General features: G+C 43.1%; 1 protein-coding gene across 2 annotated transcripts in view; it reads left to right on the top strand.

The window, feature by feature from the left end:
* Positions 1–273: 273 nt before the first annotated feature.
* Positions 274–14,533, top strand: part of si:dkey-112e17.1 (uncharacterized) — a 53,106-nt gene continuing 38,846 nt past the window's right edge. The window contains exons 1-2 of one of the 2 annotated variants that reach the window (XM_048555757.2): positions 277–891; positions 1,081–1,234. Coding sequence is in view for 1 of the 2 variants with exons in the window: in XM_048555756.2 (XP_048411713.1) it covers positions 805–891 (87 nt within the window). In the remaining variant the exon portion in view is untranslated. Of the gene's footprint in view, positions 892–1,080; positions 1,235–14,533 lie in introns of both variants that reach the window. The other variant, XM_048555756.2, reaches the window with a different exon arrangement.

The following is a 14,533-nucleotide window of genomic DNA, read 5'->3' as shown; positions in this document are numbered from 1 at the left end:
GAGTGAAAAATATTGCTTCAGTAAATTTGGAGCATTGAATAACAATATCTAGTTACTGTCTTAGAATGTATACTGTAGTCGTGGATTAGCCTGGATGGACCCAGTGTAGCAGTATTTTAATCCAGATTAAGTTTTTTCTCTTTCTTATTAAATTGCTGCTGTGAAATGTACTGGGGCATTTTACTGCAGGAAGGGAACGATATATTTGTATTGGTTGTTCGTGGAATGTGGGTATTTCTGCCTAGGTCAATATTTATTGACCATGCCTAATTGCAGTGAACTGCCTGCTGGAACCGATACCGTCATGTTGTGCAAAGACCCTCACAGTGTTATTAGGAGGGAGTTCAAAAGGGTTTGGACATAACGTCAGCGAAAGAAAAGCCAATATATTTCTCCAGCCAGAATGATGTGAGTTGTTATAGTTCATGGGTCCTAGACGGTTTACTCTGCAGACAATGTAGCAAACACAGTGATACCAAGGTCAGATCACCAGACACAATGTGACAGATCGAAAACGCACTGCATTTTTGCAACATTGAACACAGAATTTTGACTCGAACCAACAACTATTCCTGGGAATAACTCGATAAGATCTGCGGAGCCACAAGTGAGGCTGTGTCTCTCTGGTTCAAAAAGGTCCCTATAGGGGGCCCACATCTCGCTTTCTGCACAGGCAAGCAGATTTATTGCCGTTTTAAGGAGAGCCTAGGCTGGGGCGCGTCCGCCTGCGTGATCGCGCTCGCTCCACGGCCGACGGCGCGCGTCTGTGGATCCAGGTGAATGAAGTAGTCGGGCAGGAACACCATGGAACAGAACTCCGCTGGCAAACTGCTGTGGATCCTCACTTTGGGGACAGTTTGTGTATGTAGTGTGGAGCCTACATCCCGCAGGGTAGGTACGGCGGGGGGAATAAACAGCAGCTTTACGGAAAATTGTAACATTGTCATCGTGTCCAGTTGTTGGAAAAAGTATACATGGTACAAGATTAGTACGCGGCTGTAAGACGGAATAAACCAGTGAAGATGCTGTTCATGCAGATAAATGCCACCAGGGAATAATCTTTCCATCTCGTTTTTACAGTATTGACTGTTCTTTGGAAAGCGACTCCTTTGTAAACTTGTGAAAACCGTTTGATGAGTTTTCAAAAGCTCGTTCAGTTTCAGCGAAGCCAATATTCGCGATATTAATCTGTTTCACTTTGAAGCAAAGTTTGTAAATCAACCATTGTGCCTGGGTAAGTAGATATGAGGAGGGAAAGTCATTAAAAAGGTTTGTAAATTCAAACGGAGTTGATGGCATCGCTTGGTCTAATTTATTGAAATGTAAATCTGTCCGCAATCCGCACTCAATTAAAAATAGCGGGGCTTTTAATAACTTCCTTTTTCCGAGGTTACATCAAGTTGAACTTATTTCCCATCCCCATTGAAAGCAGGAATGGAGGAAGGTTTTCATTATTCCCGCAGATTGGTCAGTGTACAACATCTGTTAAATTGTGAGCGTAGACGGTGGGAAGAAAGGAGAGGGATAATGAGAAGGGAGAAATATATCCGCGCCTTTAATGAACTGCTCCTAGAGAAGGAGGGAGCTGACTTTTTCCAAAGGTGTTCTGGACACTTGCCAGTTCCACGGTTTTGCCAACAGGAACATTTTTTTTATTCTGGTTCAAACGCAAACCGGAGCATGTACAACGTATCAAATGGCCACATTTTCAAGGTTTGTTTTGCGTGTTTTTCTAAACCACAGTCCCCTGCTATTCTCTGCCTGAAGCTGTGGGAATAGGCTGGGGAATGGGTCTCTCCTTGCATTAGGTAAAACCCATCATTGTTGTTGCCTTTTTGCTAAATACAAAGATATGTTACATTTCTATCTTGCCTTCATCAGCACTCTTCCACGAATCCCAAATTTCAAACGATCTCAATAACTTACACAAAAAGGTGCAGAATGATTGGAGGGTGATTCTGGTTGATCAAATCATTACTACGGAGACAGTAGGCTCCCCACGCTCAGGCTAATTCAAAACTGGGACACAGTCATTTTGGTTGAAGAAAACGAGTCCTTATGAATACCTGTGTAATATCAAATGAGAATTAATAAGGTTGAGGACAATCCAAACAGATTCTACAAATACATTAAGGGCAAAAGAGTAACAAGGGAGGGAATAGGGTCCCTTAAAGAACAAAGAAAATTACAGCACGGGAACAGGCCCTTTGGCCCTCCAGGCCTGCACCTGCATGTAGCCCATCACAACTAAAACCCCCTACCCTTCCAGGGACTGCATTCTCCTATTCCCGTCCCATCCATGTAAATGTCAAGCTGCCCTTTAAAAGCCACTATAGTATCTGCTGCCACTACCTCCCCCAGCAGCGAAAGATCAACAAGGCTGCCTATGTGTGGGACTGCAGGAGATCGGTGAGATACTAAACAAGTATTTTGCATCAGTACTTATGCTGGAGAATAATATTGAAGCTAGATAACCCAAATAAATAAATAGTCATATCTTGAAAAGTGTCCATTATTACAGAGGAGGAGGTGCTGGATGTCTTAAAATGCTTAAAGGTGGATAAATCCCTGGGACCTGGTCAGGTGTAACATAGAACTTTGTGGGTAGCTAGGGAAGTGATTGCTGGCCCCTTCCTGAGATATTTGTATCATCAATAGCAAAGGGGAAAGTGCCAAAAGACTGGATGGTGGCTAATGTGGTGCCATTATGATGATAAGGAAAAGCCAGGGAACTGTAAACCAGTGAGCCTGACATCGGTGCTGAGCAAATTGTTGGAGGGAATCCAGAGGGACAGGATTTACATGTATTTGGAAAGGAGAGGATTGATCAGGTTTAGTCAACATGGCTTTGTGCATGGGAAATCAAGTCTTTAACTTGATTGAGTTTTTTAAAGAAGTGACAAAGATTGATGAAGGTAGAGAGGTGAGCATTGTCTATATGGACTTCAGCAAGGTGTTTGACAAGGTTCTGCATATTAGACTGATTAAGTGAGGTTAAACCACATGGAATCCAGGAGAGAGAACCATTTGGGTACCAGAGGTAACAAAGTGCAGAGCTGGATGAACACAGCAGGCCAAGCAGCTTCAGAGGAGCAGGAAAGCTGATGTTTCAGGTCTAGATCCTTCTTCATAAAGAAACATTTGGATGCCAAATTGGCTTGAAGTTACGAGACAGAGGGTGATGGTGGTGGCCTGTGACCAGTGGTGTGCCACAAAAATCGTTGCTGGGTCCATTGCTTTTTGTCATTTATATAAATGATTTGGATGTGACTATAGGAGGAATGTTTAGTAAGTTTGCAAATGACACCAAAATTGGTGGTGTAGTTGACAGTGAAGAAGGTTATTTGAGTGAAACAGGACCTTGACCAGATGAACCTATGGGCTAAGGAGTGGCAGATGGGGTTTAATTTGGCGAAGTGTGAGGTTGTGCATTTTGGAATAGCAAATCAGTGCAGGACTTAATGGTAGAACTCTTAGGAGTGTTGCTGAACAAGGAGACCTTGGAGTGCGAGTTCATAAATCTTTGAAAATGGAGTCACAGGGAGACAGGGTAGTGAAGAAAGCATTTGGCACACTTGCCTTTATTGTTCAGTGCATTGAGTATAGGAGTTGGGAGGTCATGTTATAGCTGTACAGGACATCAGTTCGGCCACTTTTAGAATACTGCATGTAATTCTGGCCTCCCTGCTATTGGAAGGGTGTTGTGAAACTTGAAAAGGGTTTAGAAAAGATTTACGAGGATTTTGCCAGGGTTGGAGGGTTTGACCTGTAGGCTGGGGCTATTTTTCATGGAGCATCAGAGGCTGAGCGGTGACCTTTATAGAGGTTTATAAAATCATGATGGGCATGTATAGGGTGAATAGCAAAGGTCTTTTTCCAAGGGTAAGGGGAATCCAAAATTAGAGGGCATAGGTTTAAGTGGGAGGTGTTAGATTTAAAAGCGATCCAAGGGGCAACTTTTTCATACACAGGTTGATGCATGTATGGAATGAGCTGCCAGAAGAAGTGGTGAAGGCTGGTACAGTTACAGCATCAAAAGGCTACTGGATGGGTATACGAATAGGAAGGGTTTTGAGTGATATGGGCCAAATACTGGCAAATGGGACTAGATTTATTTAACGAATCTGGTCATCATGAATGAACTAGACCGAAGGCTCTGTTTCCATGCTGTGCAACTGAATGATTCAATGTTAGGAGCTCAACAGATTATCTTAAATTGTTTGGTAGAGTCTCTTGCAACAGACTCAGGATTGTTTAGCAATTGCTGACCAGTCATAAGGTAGGCAGCTTTAAACAATAGATCAAGCAGGCCGTTTTGTGCTGCTGCTATTGCTTGAGTTACACTTTCCACTAACAGGATGCTGTTATCAGTCCGAAAAGATATTCTGCCTTCCACACAGTTGAGCAATGTTGTGCTTGAATTTCTGAGCTGGTCCAATGCCAGGTACATAGGTCATACATCAAACAGTGAATCAATTAAAATATGAGGCTCTGCCAAGATACGAACACTTTAAATGCCAGGTATTGAGGGGTCTTTTAAGGTCAGGATATTGAGGGTTTTGGAAGCAAAGCAGGTAGATGGAATAAAGATACAGATTAAGCAGAATCTAATTAATGAAAAACCAAAGAGGCTGAACTATTTCCTTTCTTTAATCTCTAGGATCACTTTGCAGAAAAGTGGAAGACAGCAGAGCTCAGTCAGTACTGGGAATATTACGGGAAACTGAGAAAAGGAAAGCAAGCACTTAGTGAAAGCCACAGAGACGTTTTAAGAAATAGTTTGAAATTGCACCTATAAAATCTTTCAAGATGGCTCAATAAAGATGGAACAAATAGTTCTCTTAATGTATAATTATCATGTGACCTTGTGCAGTATAGCAGATTATTTACTGATGTGAGCTGGAACTCTGTCTAACAGCCAGTAGTTGATTCTGCAATCTAACTTCAGAAACCCCAGTCCCCTCCTTCACAATTCTGTCTCCTTCCTGCCAGGAGATAGTGCACACGCGTACAACCAGTATGAATCCTGTCAAAGGTTTTCTCTCCAGTTTGTAATCTCGGGATTGCCCTTCTTATACTCTTAAAAAAGAATTTTCATTTTATACAAAATAAAAAACCAAAAGAACTGAGGCTGCTGGAAATCAGAAGTGAAAACAGAAATTGCTGGAAAAGCTCAGCAGGTCCAGCAGCATCTGTGGAGAGGAATTAGACTTGGTTTTTCAGGTCAAGTGACCCTTCCTCAGAACTGTTCTCTATTTGTCTCTATTTTTCACTCGCCATGGCCAAGCAGGTCTTGGCCATGGCGACCTGAAATGATGTAAAAACCTAGATAATAAAGTGTGAAGCTGGATGAACACAGCAGGCCAAGCAGCATCTCAGGAGCACAAAAGCTGACGTTTCGGGCCTAGACCCTTCATCTGATGAAGGGTCTAGGCCCGAAACGTCAGCTTTTGTGCTCCTGAGATGCTGCTTGGCCTGCTGTGTTCATCCAGCTTCACACTTTATTATCTTGGATTCTCCAGCATCTGCAGTTCCCATTATCTCTGATGTAAAAACCTCTCTGGTTCACTAATGCCCTTTTTAGGGAAGGACATCTGTTGTCCTTCCCTGGTATGACGTATAAGTGATACCAGACCCACAGTGCTCTAGCTGACTCTCAGATGCTCTGAAAGGAAATCAGGAAGTGACAACAAATGTTGGCCTTACCAGTGAAGCTCACATCCCATGGAAGAATAAAGGAAATAAAAGATGCTAAATTAATGCAAGGTGTAGTATATTAATGGATCAGAAGAAAGAGTTTTCTATAAAATATTAAATCTATCACTTGTTACTCGTTCCAACTAAATCAGAATATGACAGAAAAGTATGACCTGACGAGGAATCCCATCGATTTTAAAAAATTGTTTCACTTTAAGAGAAGCCAATGTTGATTGTTTTGTAAAATCTTATTTTAATCAGGACTGTGTTTCTTTTTACAATTGGATCAAAAGAAGCTTGCTATCACTTTAAAAGCTCAGAGCTTGAAAGTTGCTCAAGTTTCCATTCAAACCAGAATTTAGTGAGTGATCTGAGTAAATCTTGTATTGCTTCAATATAAAGTTTTCTTTCTATTTACAGTATTAAAATGTCTGGCTGATGGATTTAAAAGTAACAAGATCTTCATTCTACATTAACAATTCCAATTCACACTTTCCTGGACAGGAGGAGTGAATGTAGATTTGGCAACCGTGGTAGCACCATTTATTGTATTTAGGAATTATTGGACAGAACAGCCAAAAATGTGGCATTCAGTTTTGATTAAAGTAGGGATTTAAGCAGTGTTAATCAGCGCTGAAAATGCAGCATCATTCCAGTTTGTTTTAAAAACTGTAAGCCTCAGTGTGCAGCATTCCCGTGACAATGGACAGGGAAGGAACAAACTTTGTGGCATGGAGTGAGAACAAAGACTTTGGGAATCCCAATGGTTAAATTGGATGAAATTGGGTTTCCTTCAGAAATGGGTGTAGTCTCATATCTCGCAGGCAGTGCAGGGTTCGAGAGAAATGCTGAAGACAACTAGCAGAAGGACGTCAGTTTTCTTGTGGAACCTGCCAATGTGTTTTCGGATAGTGTTGCTCTGGGAGAGACGAGCCGTACTAGAATGGGACTAAGTAAAGGAAGTTCTGCGTGAGTCGGTCAATGCAAGTGAGGATTGGAGGAGGATGATAATAATTGTTTCATACAGTTAGGAACTTCAATTTCCAAATCTAATTCCACCCTCAGCATGTGTTGCACTAATAGCTACCAATGTGTGCAGCCTAACTTACTCAATGTTCCAGCATAGCAAGCCATTTGATGATTTATCTATAAGCTTGTTGACAATTGGGTATCTGCACTAAGACTCAAATCAACTCAAATGTGAATGTTCCTTTAATCTCTCTCAAATCCAATTTGTTGGATTTGATTCTGCTGACAAAGATTCCTCTTCTGATTCTATTTTGTGTAAATGGGAACAACTTCAGTCAGTAGTTTACTCAGTTATGATGTTTTGTTTTTCCAAAATTGCTTGTTTTTCCAGAAGTGGGGTTTCTGTCTTGAAATCTAAGAATAACCATTCTCATTTTTTATGTTTTGTGGGGAGTACATGGTTCATACTCTGCAGGTTTATTGATATCTCCAGTAATAATTCCAGCATTGGAAAATGTTTTCAGTCAATTTAAGAAATGATCCTCTAGTCCTTAAAATGCAAAGATTTACCTACGTCAACATTTTACCCCCCCCCCCCCCCCGACTTTGCTGTCCTCTGCCAAGCCTGAATTCAAGTGTATTATTCAAGGGAGTCCTGATAATTCTGAGGTGACCTGAATAAGACTGACTATCACTCACCTCCAACACAAGTCCTCCTCCTGGACACCACCCCCAGGCCTCCTACCCTCCCTCGACCTCTTCATCTCCAACTGCTGTTGAGACATTGATCGCCTCAAACTCTCCACCCCTCTCACCCACTCCAACCTCTCCTCTGGAGAACGTACAGCCCTCTGCTCCCTCCGCTCCAATCCCAACCTCACCATAAAACCCGTGGACAAGGGAGGCACAGTTGTAGTGTGGTGCACATCATCTCCCAAACCATCCACAACCTCATCACCTCAGGTGACCTCCCAGCCACAGCCTCCATCCTCATTGATCCCCAAACCCTGCACTGCCCGTTTCTATCTCCTTCCCAAATCCACAAACCTGCCTGCCCTGGCCGACCTATTGTCTCCGCCTGCTCCTGCCCCACCGAACTCATCTCCACCTATCTGGACTCCATTTTCTTCCCATTGGTCCAGGAACTCCCTAACTATGTCCGTGACACCACCCATACCCTCCACCTCCTCCAGAATTTCCAATTCCCTGGTCACCAACACCTCATTTTTACCATGGGCGTCCAGTCCCTATACACCTGCATTGCCATGCAGATGGCCTTAAGGCTCTCTGCTTCTTCCTGTCCCGGAGACCCGACCAGTCCCCCTCCACTGACACCCTCCTAGCCGAACTCGTCCTCACCCTCAACAACTTCTCTTTTGATTCCTCCCACTTCCTACAGACAAAGGGGGTGGCCATGAGTACCCGCATGGGCCCAGGCTATGCCTGCCTCTTTGTAGATTACGTGGAGCAGTCCATCTTCTGCACCTACACCGGCCCCAAACCTCACCTCTTCCTCGGTGACTGTATCGGCGCCGCCTCATGCTCCCATGGGGAGTTCAAACAGTTCATCCACTTCACCAACACCTCCCACTTAGTGCTCCCCAGAGGAGCTCGAACAGCTCATCCACTTCACCAACACCTTCCACCCCAACCTCAAGTTCACCTGGGCCATCTCCAACACATCCCTCACCTTCCTTGACCTCTCTGTCTCCATCTCAGGCAACCAGCTAGAAACCGATATCCATTTCAAGCCCACCAACTCCCACAGCTACCTGGAATACACCTCCTCCCACCCACCTTCCTGCAAAAATTCCATCCCCTATTCCCAATTCCTTCGCCTCTGCCACATCTGCTCCCAGGATGAGGCATTCCACTCCCGGACATCCCAGATGTCCTCGTTCTGGACCGCAATATCCCCCCCGCAGTGGTCAAAAACGCCCCCGACTGTGTCTCCCACATTTCCCGCAACTCATCCCTCACGCCTTTACCCCGCAATAAGCGCCAAAAGAGAATCCCCCTCATCCTCACATACCACCCCACCAACCTCCGGATACAACGCATCATCCTCCAACACTTCCGCCATCTACAATCCGATCCCACCACCAAAGACATTTTTCCATCCCCACCCTTGTCTGCCTTCCGGAGAGACCACTCTCTCCATGACTCCCTTGTTTGCTCCACAATGCCCTCCAACCCCACCACTCCCGGCACCTTCCCCTGCAACCGCAGGAAGTGCTACACTTGCCCCCACACCTCCTCCCTCACCCTCCATCCCAGGCCCCAAGATGACTTTCCACATCAAGCAGATGTTCACCTCCCTACCTCCCCACATACACTCAACTCTACAGGCTCCATCCCCGCCCATTTAACTTGTCTGTCTCCTCTCCACCTATCTTCTCCTCTATCCACCTTCGATCCGCCTCCCCCTCTCTCCCTATTTACTTCAGACCCCTCTCCCTTCCCTCTTTTCTGATGAAGGGTCTAGGCCCGAAACGTCAGCTTTTGTGCTCCTGAGATGCTGCTGGGCCTGCTGTGTTCATCCAGCCTCACATTTTATTATCTTGGATTCTCCAGCATCTGCAGTTCCAATTATCTCTGACTACCTAAGACAACTGTTCCTGAATTCATTTTGTTTTGAAGCAGCTTATTTTTAAGCTGAAGATGATTAGAGTCATTTTATTTTAATTTTTTGTTGTGCTATTGTATTAATCGATTGGTCAATACTTTGCCCCAGTTTTGTTTCTGCTGCTCAAGAAGTTGCTGGAGGGAAGCCAACATTAAGAAGGCAATCATTAAAAGAATGTTCATTCTGAAATCAATTTCAAATGGTTAATGGCCCTGTCAAAAATGATACTTCATTGTAAAGTGGCTGGCAAAAATGTTTTGATGTTTAAGCAATTCCTTGTGTAGTTTAAATAATTTCTTCTGCATTACATTTCTTTTACACCTTATGATTCATGATTAGTGTAGACCAAATCTCTGCTGAAGACTGTCATCTAAAGATAATTTTTGGAAAAATACTTTCAAAAGTCCTTCTACATTTGATACTTCTAATTTTTTTTTTCCAAATTACGAATTAAGAAGAGTAGGCCACTTGGCCTTTGATCCCGTTCCACCATTCACTGAGATCATGGCTGATCTCTGGCTAACTCCATAAACCTGCCTTTGGCTCCTATCCCTTACTCTTTTTTTGTTAAGCAAAATGTACCATTTCTGATTTAAAATTAACAACTGATCCATCTGTGGAAGAGAGTTCCAAACCTCTACTGCCCTTTGTGTATGGAAGTGCTTCTTAATATCTCTCCTGAATGGTCTGGCTCTAGTTCTAAAAGCCCCCAGCCAGTGGCATTAGTTTATCTTTATCTACCATTTACTTTCCTGTTAATATATTGAAGACTTCAATCAGGTTACCCCTTAACTATCGAAATTCTAGAGCATATTGGTCCAACTTGTACAATCTCTCCTCATAATTTAACTCCTGAAGTCCAGGTATCATTCTTCTAAATCTATGTTGTACTCTCTCCAAGGCCATTTGCTCCATGGTGCCCTGGTCTGCTCTCAGTGCTCCAAATGGGGTCTAACCAGGGTTTTGTATAGCTGCAATCTAACTTCTGCATTGTTGGACTCCAGTCCTCTAGATATAAGGGCCAGCACTCCATTAGCTTTCTTGATTATTTTCTGCACCTGCTTCTGACGTTTTAATGATCTTTGCACTTGAACCCCCAAGTTTATTTGGACATCCACTGTATTTAACGTCATACCATCTGGACAGTATCCTGATCCATCAGTTTTAGGTCCAATATGGATAACCTCACACTTAAATTGAACCCCATCTGCTACAGTTTTGCACATTCACTTAGTCTATCAATATCCCCTTGTAATTTTATGCTACCATCTACAGTTCTGCCTAACTTTGAGTCATCGGTGCACTTGGAGATATGACTTTTTATGCTGTTATACAAGTTGTTAACAAATAGTGTGAATAATTGAAGCCCTAACACAGACCCTTGTGGGACATCACTGTCACATTCTGCCAACTTGAGTACCTACCCATTACCCCTACTTTCTGTCACTTGCCACTCAACCAATTTCTTGGCCACGTCAGTAATGTGCCCTCAATTCCATGGATTTCTGTCTTAGTTAACCACCTCTTAACATGGGACTTTATGGACTTCCAGAAGACATTTGATATAAACAAGTCCTGCAGACACTACCTTAGGCATGTCTTCAAATATTTCAGTGAAGTATGTCAGGCATGACCTACCTGCCATAAATCCATGCCGGCTATCCCTGATTAGTGGAACATTTTCAAGATTTGGTTCTCCTGACCTCAAGTATAGACCCAGGCATTTTCCCCCCCATTGATATGTGGCTAACAGGTCTATAACTCCATGGATTTTCTCTTCCACCCTTCTTAAAACGTGGAATGATATCTACAAGTTTGTGTGTTTATGTATTTCTAGGAACAGAAGAAGGCCATTCACAGCTTTGAAATATCTAATTAACAAATAGATCAATAGGTGGAAATGGTGACTCTAGCCAACAATTTCCCTAGGAAGTGGGAAGGCAATTAAGTTACTTGGTCTCAGTGAGTGGATATTTTGATGATGTTTTGTAGGCCTTGTGTCAGGAGACCAGCAGGATGCCATCACATTACACTCCTCCCCCTCTCCTCACATTTCAGCATTCCGATGGGGTTGTTTCCTTTGTGTTACACTGGGCCATCTCTTCATTCCTGTCTTCTGACCTTTTTGTTCCTTTTCCAACCTTCTTCCCCATTTCACTTGTCTAAGACACTAAAACCACTTCTCTCTCAGCTGCTGCCTGTCCTCTTGAGTATTTCCAGTGCTTTCTGTTTAGTTCTCCCTGGTGTTCTGGCCAATATTTATCCCTCTGCTGACTCCTCAAACAAGTTATTTCTTCATTCCCCGAGTACTGATAGTGGGAGTTTGTATGCACAAATTGACTGCCATGTTTACTACTTTACCACGGCCATTGCACAATTGAAGTCCTCAATGTCTATAGTTTTAAAGGCAGTACATAAATGTAAGTTTGCTTTTTGTTTTAACTTTTTAATCTGATGTATATCTACCCTCTTGTTACATGAATTCCTATCAGAAGGTCTTGCAATTTTCAGTGAAGTTACTATAAATACAACTGAAGCAAGGATGAATGTTTGGATCCTAAACCCTCCCTCCATTCCAAAGTTCAAGTCAATTAACTTCCTGGTGATGGATCCAGCCAAAGGATCATTTCAGACCTTGCTCCCCTGTGGAGATTTAATATGGAAGTCATTCAGGTATCTCTGCTTCCTGACATCAGACAAGTTGATATTTCCATTTAGGAGAAATCTCTGTTCTCCTGGTCTTCAATTCCTATTATACGTCAACCCAAAGAACCTTTGATATAGAACCCTTTCCATAAGATAGTTTTCCCTTTAGAACATGGAAGGGGACTGTTGATGGTTTTAATTCCATGGGATTTAAATTTGGTACAAATTTCAGACATTGCAGATCAACTTTCACCAATAACATAAACATTTCAGTTGTAACAAATTGAGGTTTTGCAGAAGAACTTCTATTTTCAGTTTGCTTAAATGGTCACAAGTAAGGGATTGTATTTATTTGGAGAGATTTGAGAAGCTTGTGTTCTCTTTGCAGGAGTTTGAAGTCATGAAGGGTTTTAATGGAGTAAATTGTGAGAAAGGAGAAGCTTTTTCTAAGATCAGGAGCCAAAGGATTAAAGATTAAAGATGATTGGCAGAAAGACCAGGGGTGACATGAGAGAAATAAATGTTTAAGCCATGAATGCTTGGAATTTTGAATGCACTGCCTATAAAGTTAGATGATTCCACTGATTCCACTGTAGCTTTTTGAAAGAAATTGGATAATATTGAAGAAGAAGAAATTACAAGTGTAGGGCAAAACTGCCAAGGGTTGGAATAACTTTAGATTCTTTTTGAAAGAGCTGTCCATGATTCAGTGATCTGAATGGCCCCCTCTTTGAGTAAGAGGTGACTTAATTGAACCATATAAGATCCTCAGGGGGTCTTAACAGAGTGGGTAGGGAAAGGATGTTTCCTCTTAGAACATAGAACATAGAACATAGAACAGTACAGCACAGAACAGGCCCTTCAGCCCACAATGTTGTGCCGACCATTGATCCTCATGTATGCACCCTCAAATTTCTGTGACCATATACATGTCCAGCAGTCTCTTAAATGACCCCAATGACATTACTTCCACAACTGCTGCTGGCAACGCATTCCATGCTCTCAACTCTCTGCGTAAAGAACCTGCCTCTGACATCCCCTCGATACTTTCCACCAACCAGCTTAAAACTATGACCCCTCGTGCTAGCCATTTCTGCCCTGGGAAATAGTCTCTGGCTATCAACTCTATCTATGCCTCTCATTATCTTGTATACCTCAATTAGGTCCCCTCTCCTCCTCCTTTTCTCCAATGAAAAGAGACCGAGCTCAGTCAACCTCTCTTCATAAGATAAGCCCTCCAGTCCAGGCAGCATCCTGGTAAACCTCCTCTGAACCCTCTCCAAAGCATCCACATCTTTCCTATAATAGGGCGCCCAGAACTGGACGCAGTATTCCAAGTGCGGTCTAACCAAAGTTTTATAGAGCTGCAACAAGATCTCACGACTCTTAAACTCAATCCCCCTGTTAATGAAAGCCAAAACACCATATGCTTTCTTAACAACCCTGTCCACTTGGGTGGCCATTTTAAGGGATCTATGTATCTGCACACCAAGATCCCTCTGTTCCTCCACGCTGCCAAGAATCCTATCCTTAATCCTGTACTCAGCTTTCAAATTCGACCTTCCAAAATGCATCACCTCGCATTTATCCAGGTTGAACTCCATCTGCCACCTCTCAGCCCATCTCTGCATCCTGTCAATGTCCCGCTGCAGCCTACAACAGCCCTCTACACTGTCAACGACACCTCCGACCTTTGTGTCGTCTGCAAACTTGCTGACCCATCCTTCAATCCCCTCGTCCAAGTCATTAATAAAAATTACAAACAGTAGAGGCCCAAGGACAGAGCCCTGTGGAACTCCACTCACCACTGACTTCCAGGCAGAATATTTTCCTTCTACTACCACTCGCTGTCTTCTGTTGACCAGCCAATTCTGTATCCAAGCAGCTAAGTTCCCCTGTATCCCATTCCTCCTGACCTTCTGAATGAGCCTACCATGGGGAACCTTATCAAATGCCTTACTGAAGTCCATATACACCACATCCACAGCTCGACCTTCATCAACCTTTCTAGTCACATCCTCAAAAAACTCGATAAGGTTTGTAAGGCATGACCTACCCCTCACAAAGCCGTGTTGACTGTATTTGATCAAGCCATGCTCTTCCAGATGGTCATAAATCTTATCCCTCAGAATCCTTTCTAACACCTTGCAGACGACAGACGTGAGACTTACTAGTCTATAATTGCCGGGGATTTCCCTATTTCCTTTCTTGAAGAGAGGAATTACATTTGCCTCTCTCCAGTCCTCAGGTACGACTCCAGTGGAGAGCGAGGATGCAAAGATCTTCGCAAGTGGCGAAGCAATTGCATTTCTCGCTTCCCAAAGCAGCCGAGGACAAATCTGATCCAGGCCTGGAGACTTGTGAATCTTAATGTTTGACAAAATTTTCAGCACATCAGCTCTTATGGGAGAATCCAGAACCAGGGGTCACTGGTTAAAAATATTGTCACCTATTTAAAACAGGGATGAGGCAAAATTCTTTCTGGTAAAGGGTCATGAATCTTTGGAGCTCTGTTCCTGAAAAGATGATGGGAGAGCATCTTTTGAAACTTTTAAAACAGAGCTACATAGATTATGGGAGGCAAAGGATTCTTGG

This window comes from Stegostoma tigrinum, chromosome 26 (assembly GCF_030684315.1).
Source record: "Stegostoma tigrinum isolate sSteTig4 chromosome 26, sSteTig4.hap1, whole genome shotgun sequence".
Taxonomy (NCBI): domain Eukaryota; kingdom Metazoa; phylum Chordata; class Chondrichthyes; order Orectolobiformes; family Stegostomatidae; genus Stegostoma; species Stegostoma tigrinum.
The sequence above is the reverse complement of the archived record's forward strand: the minus strand, read 5'-3'. Positions and strand labels throughout refer to the sequence as shown.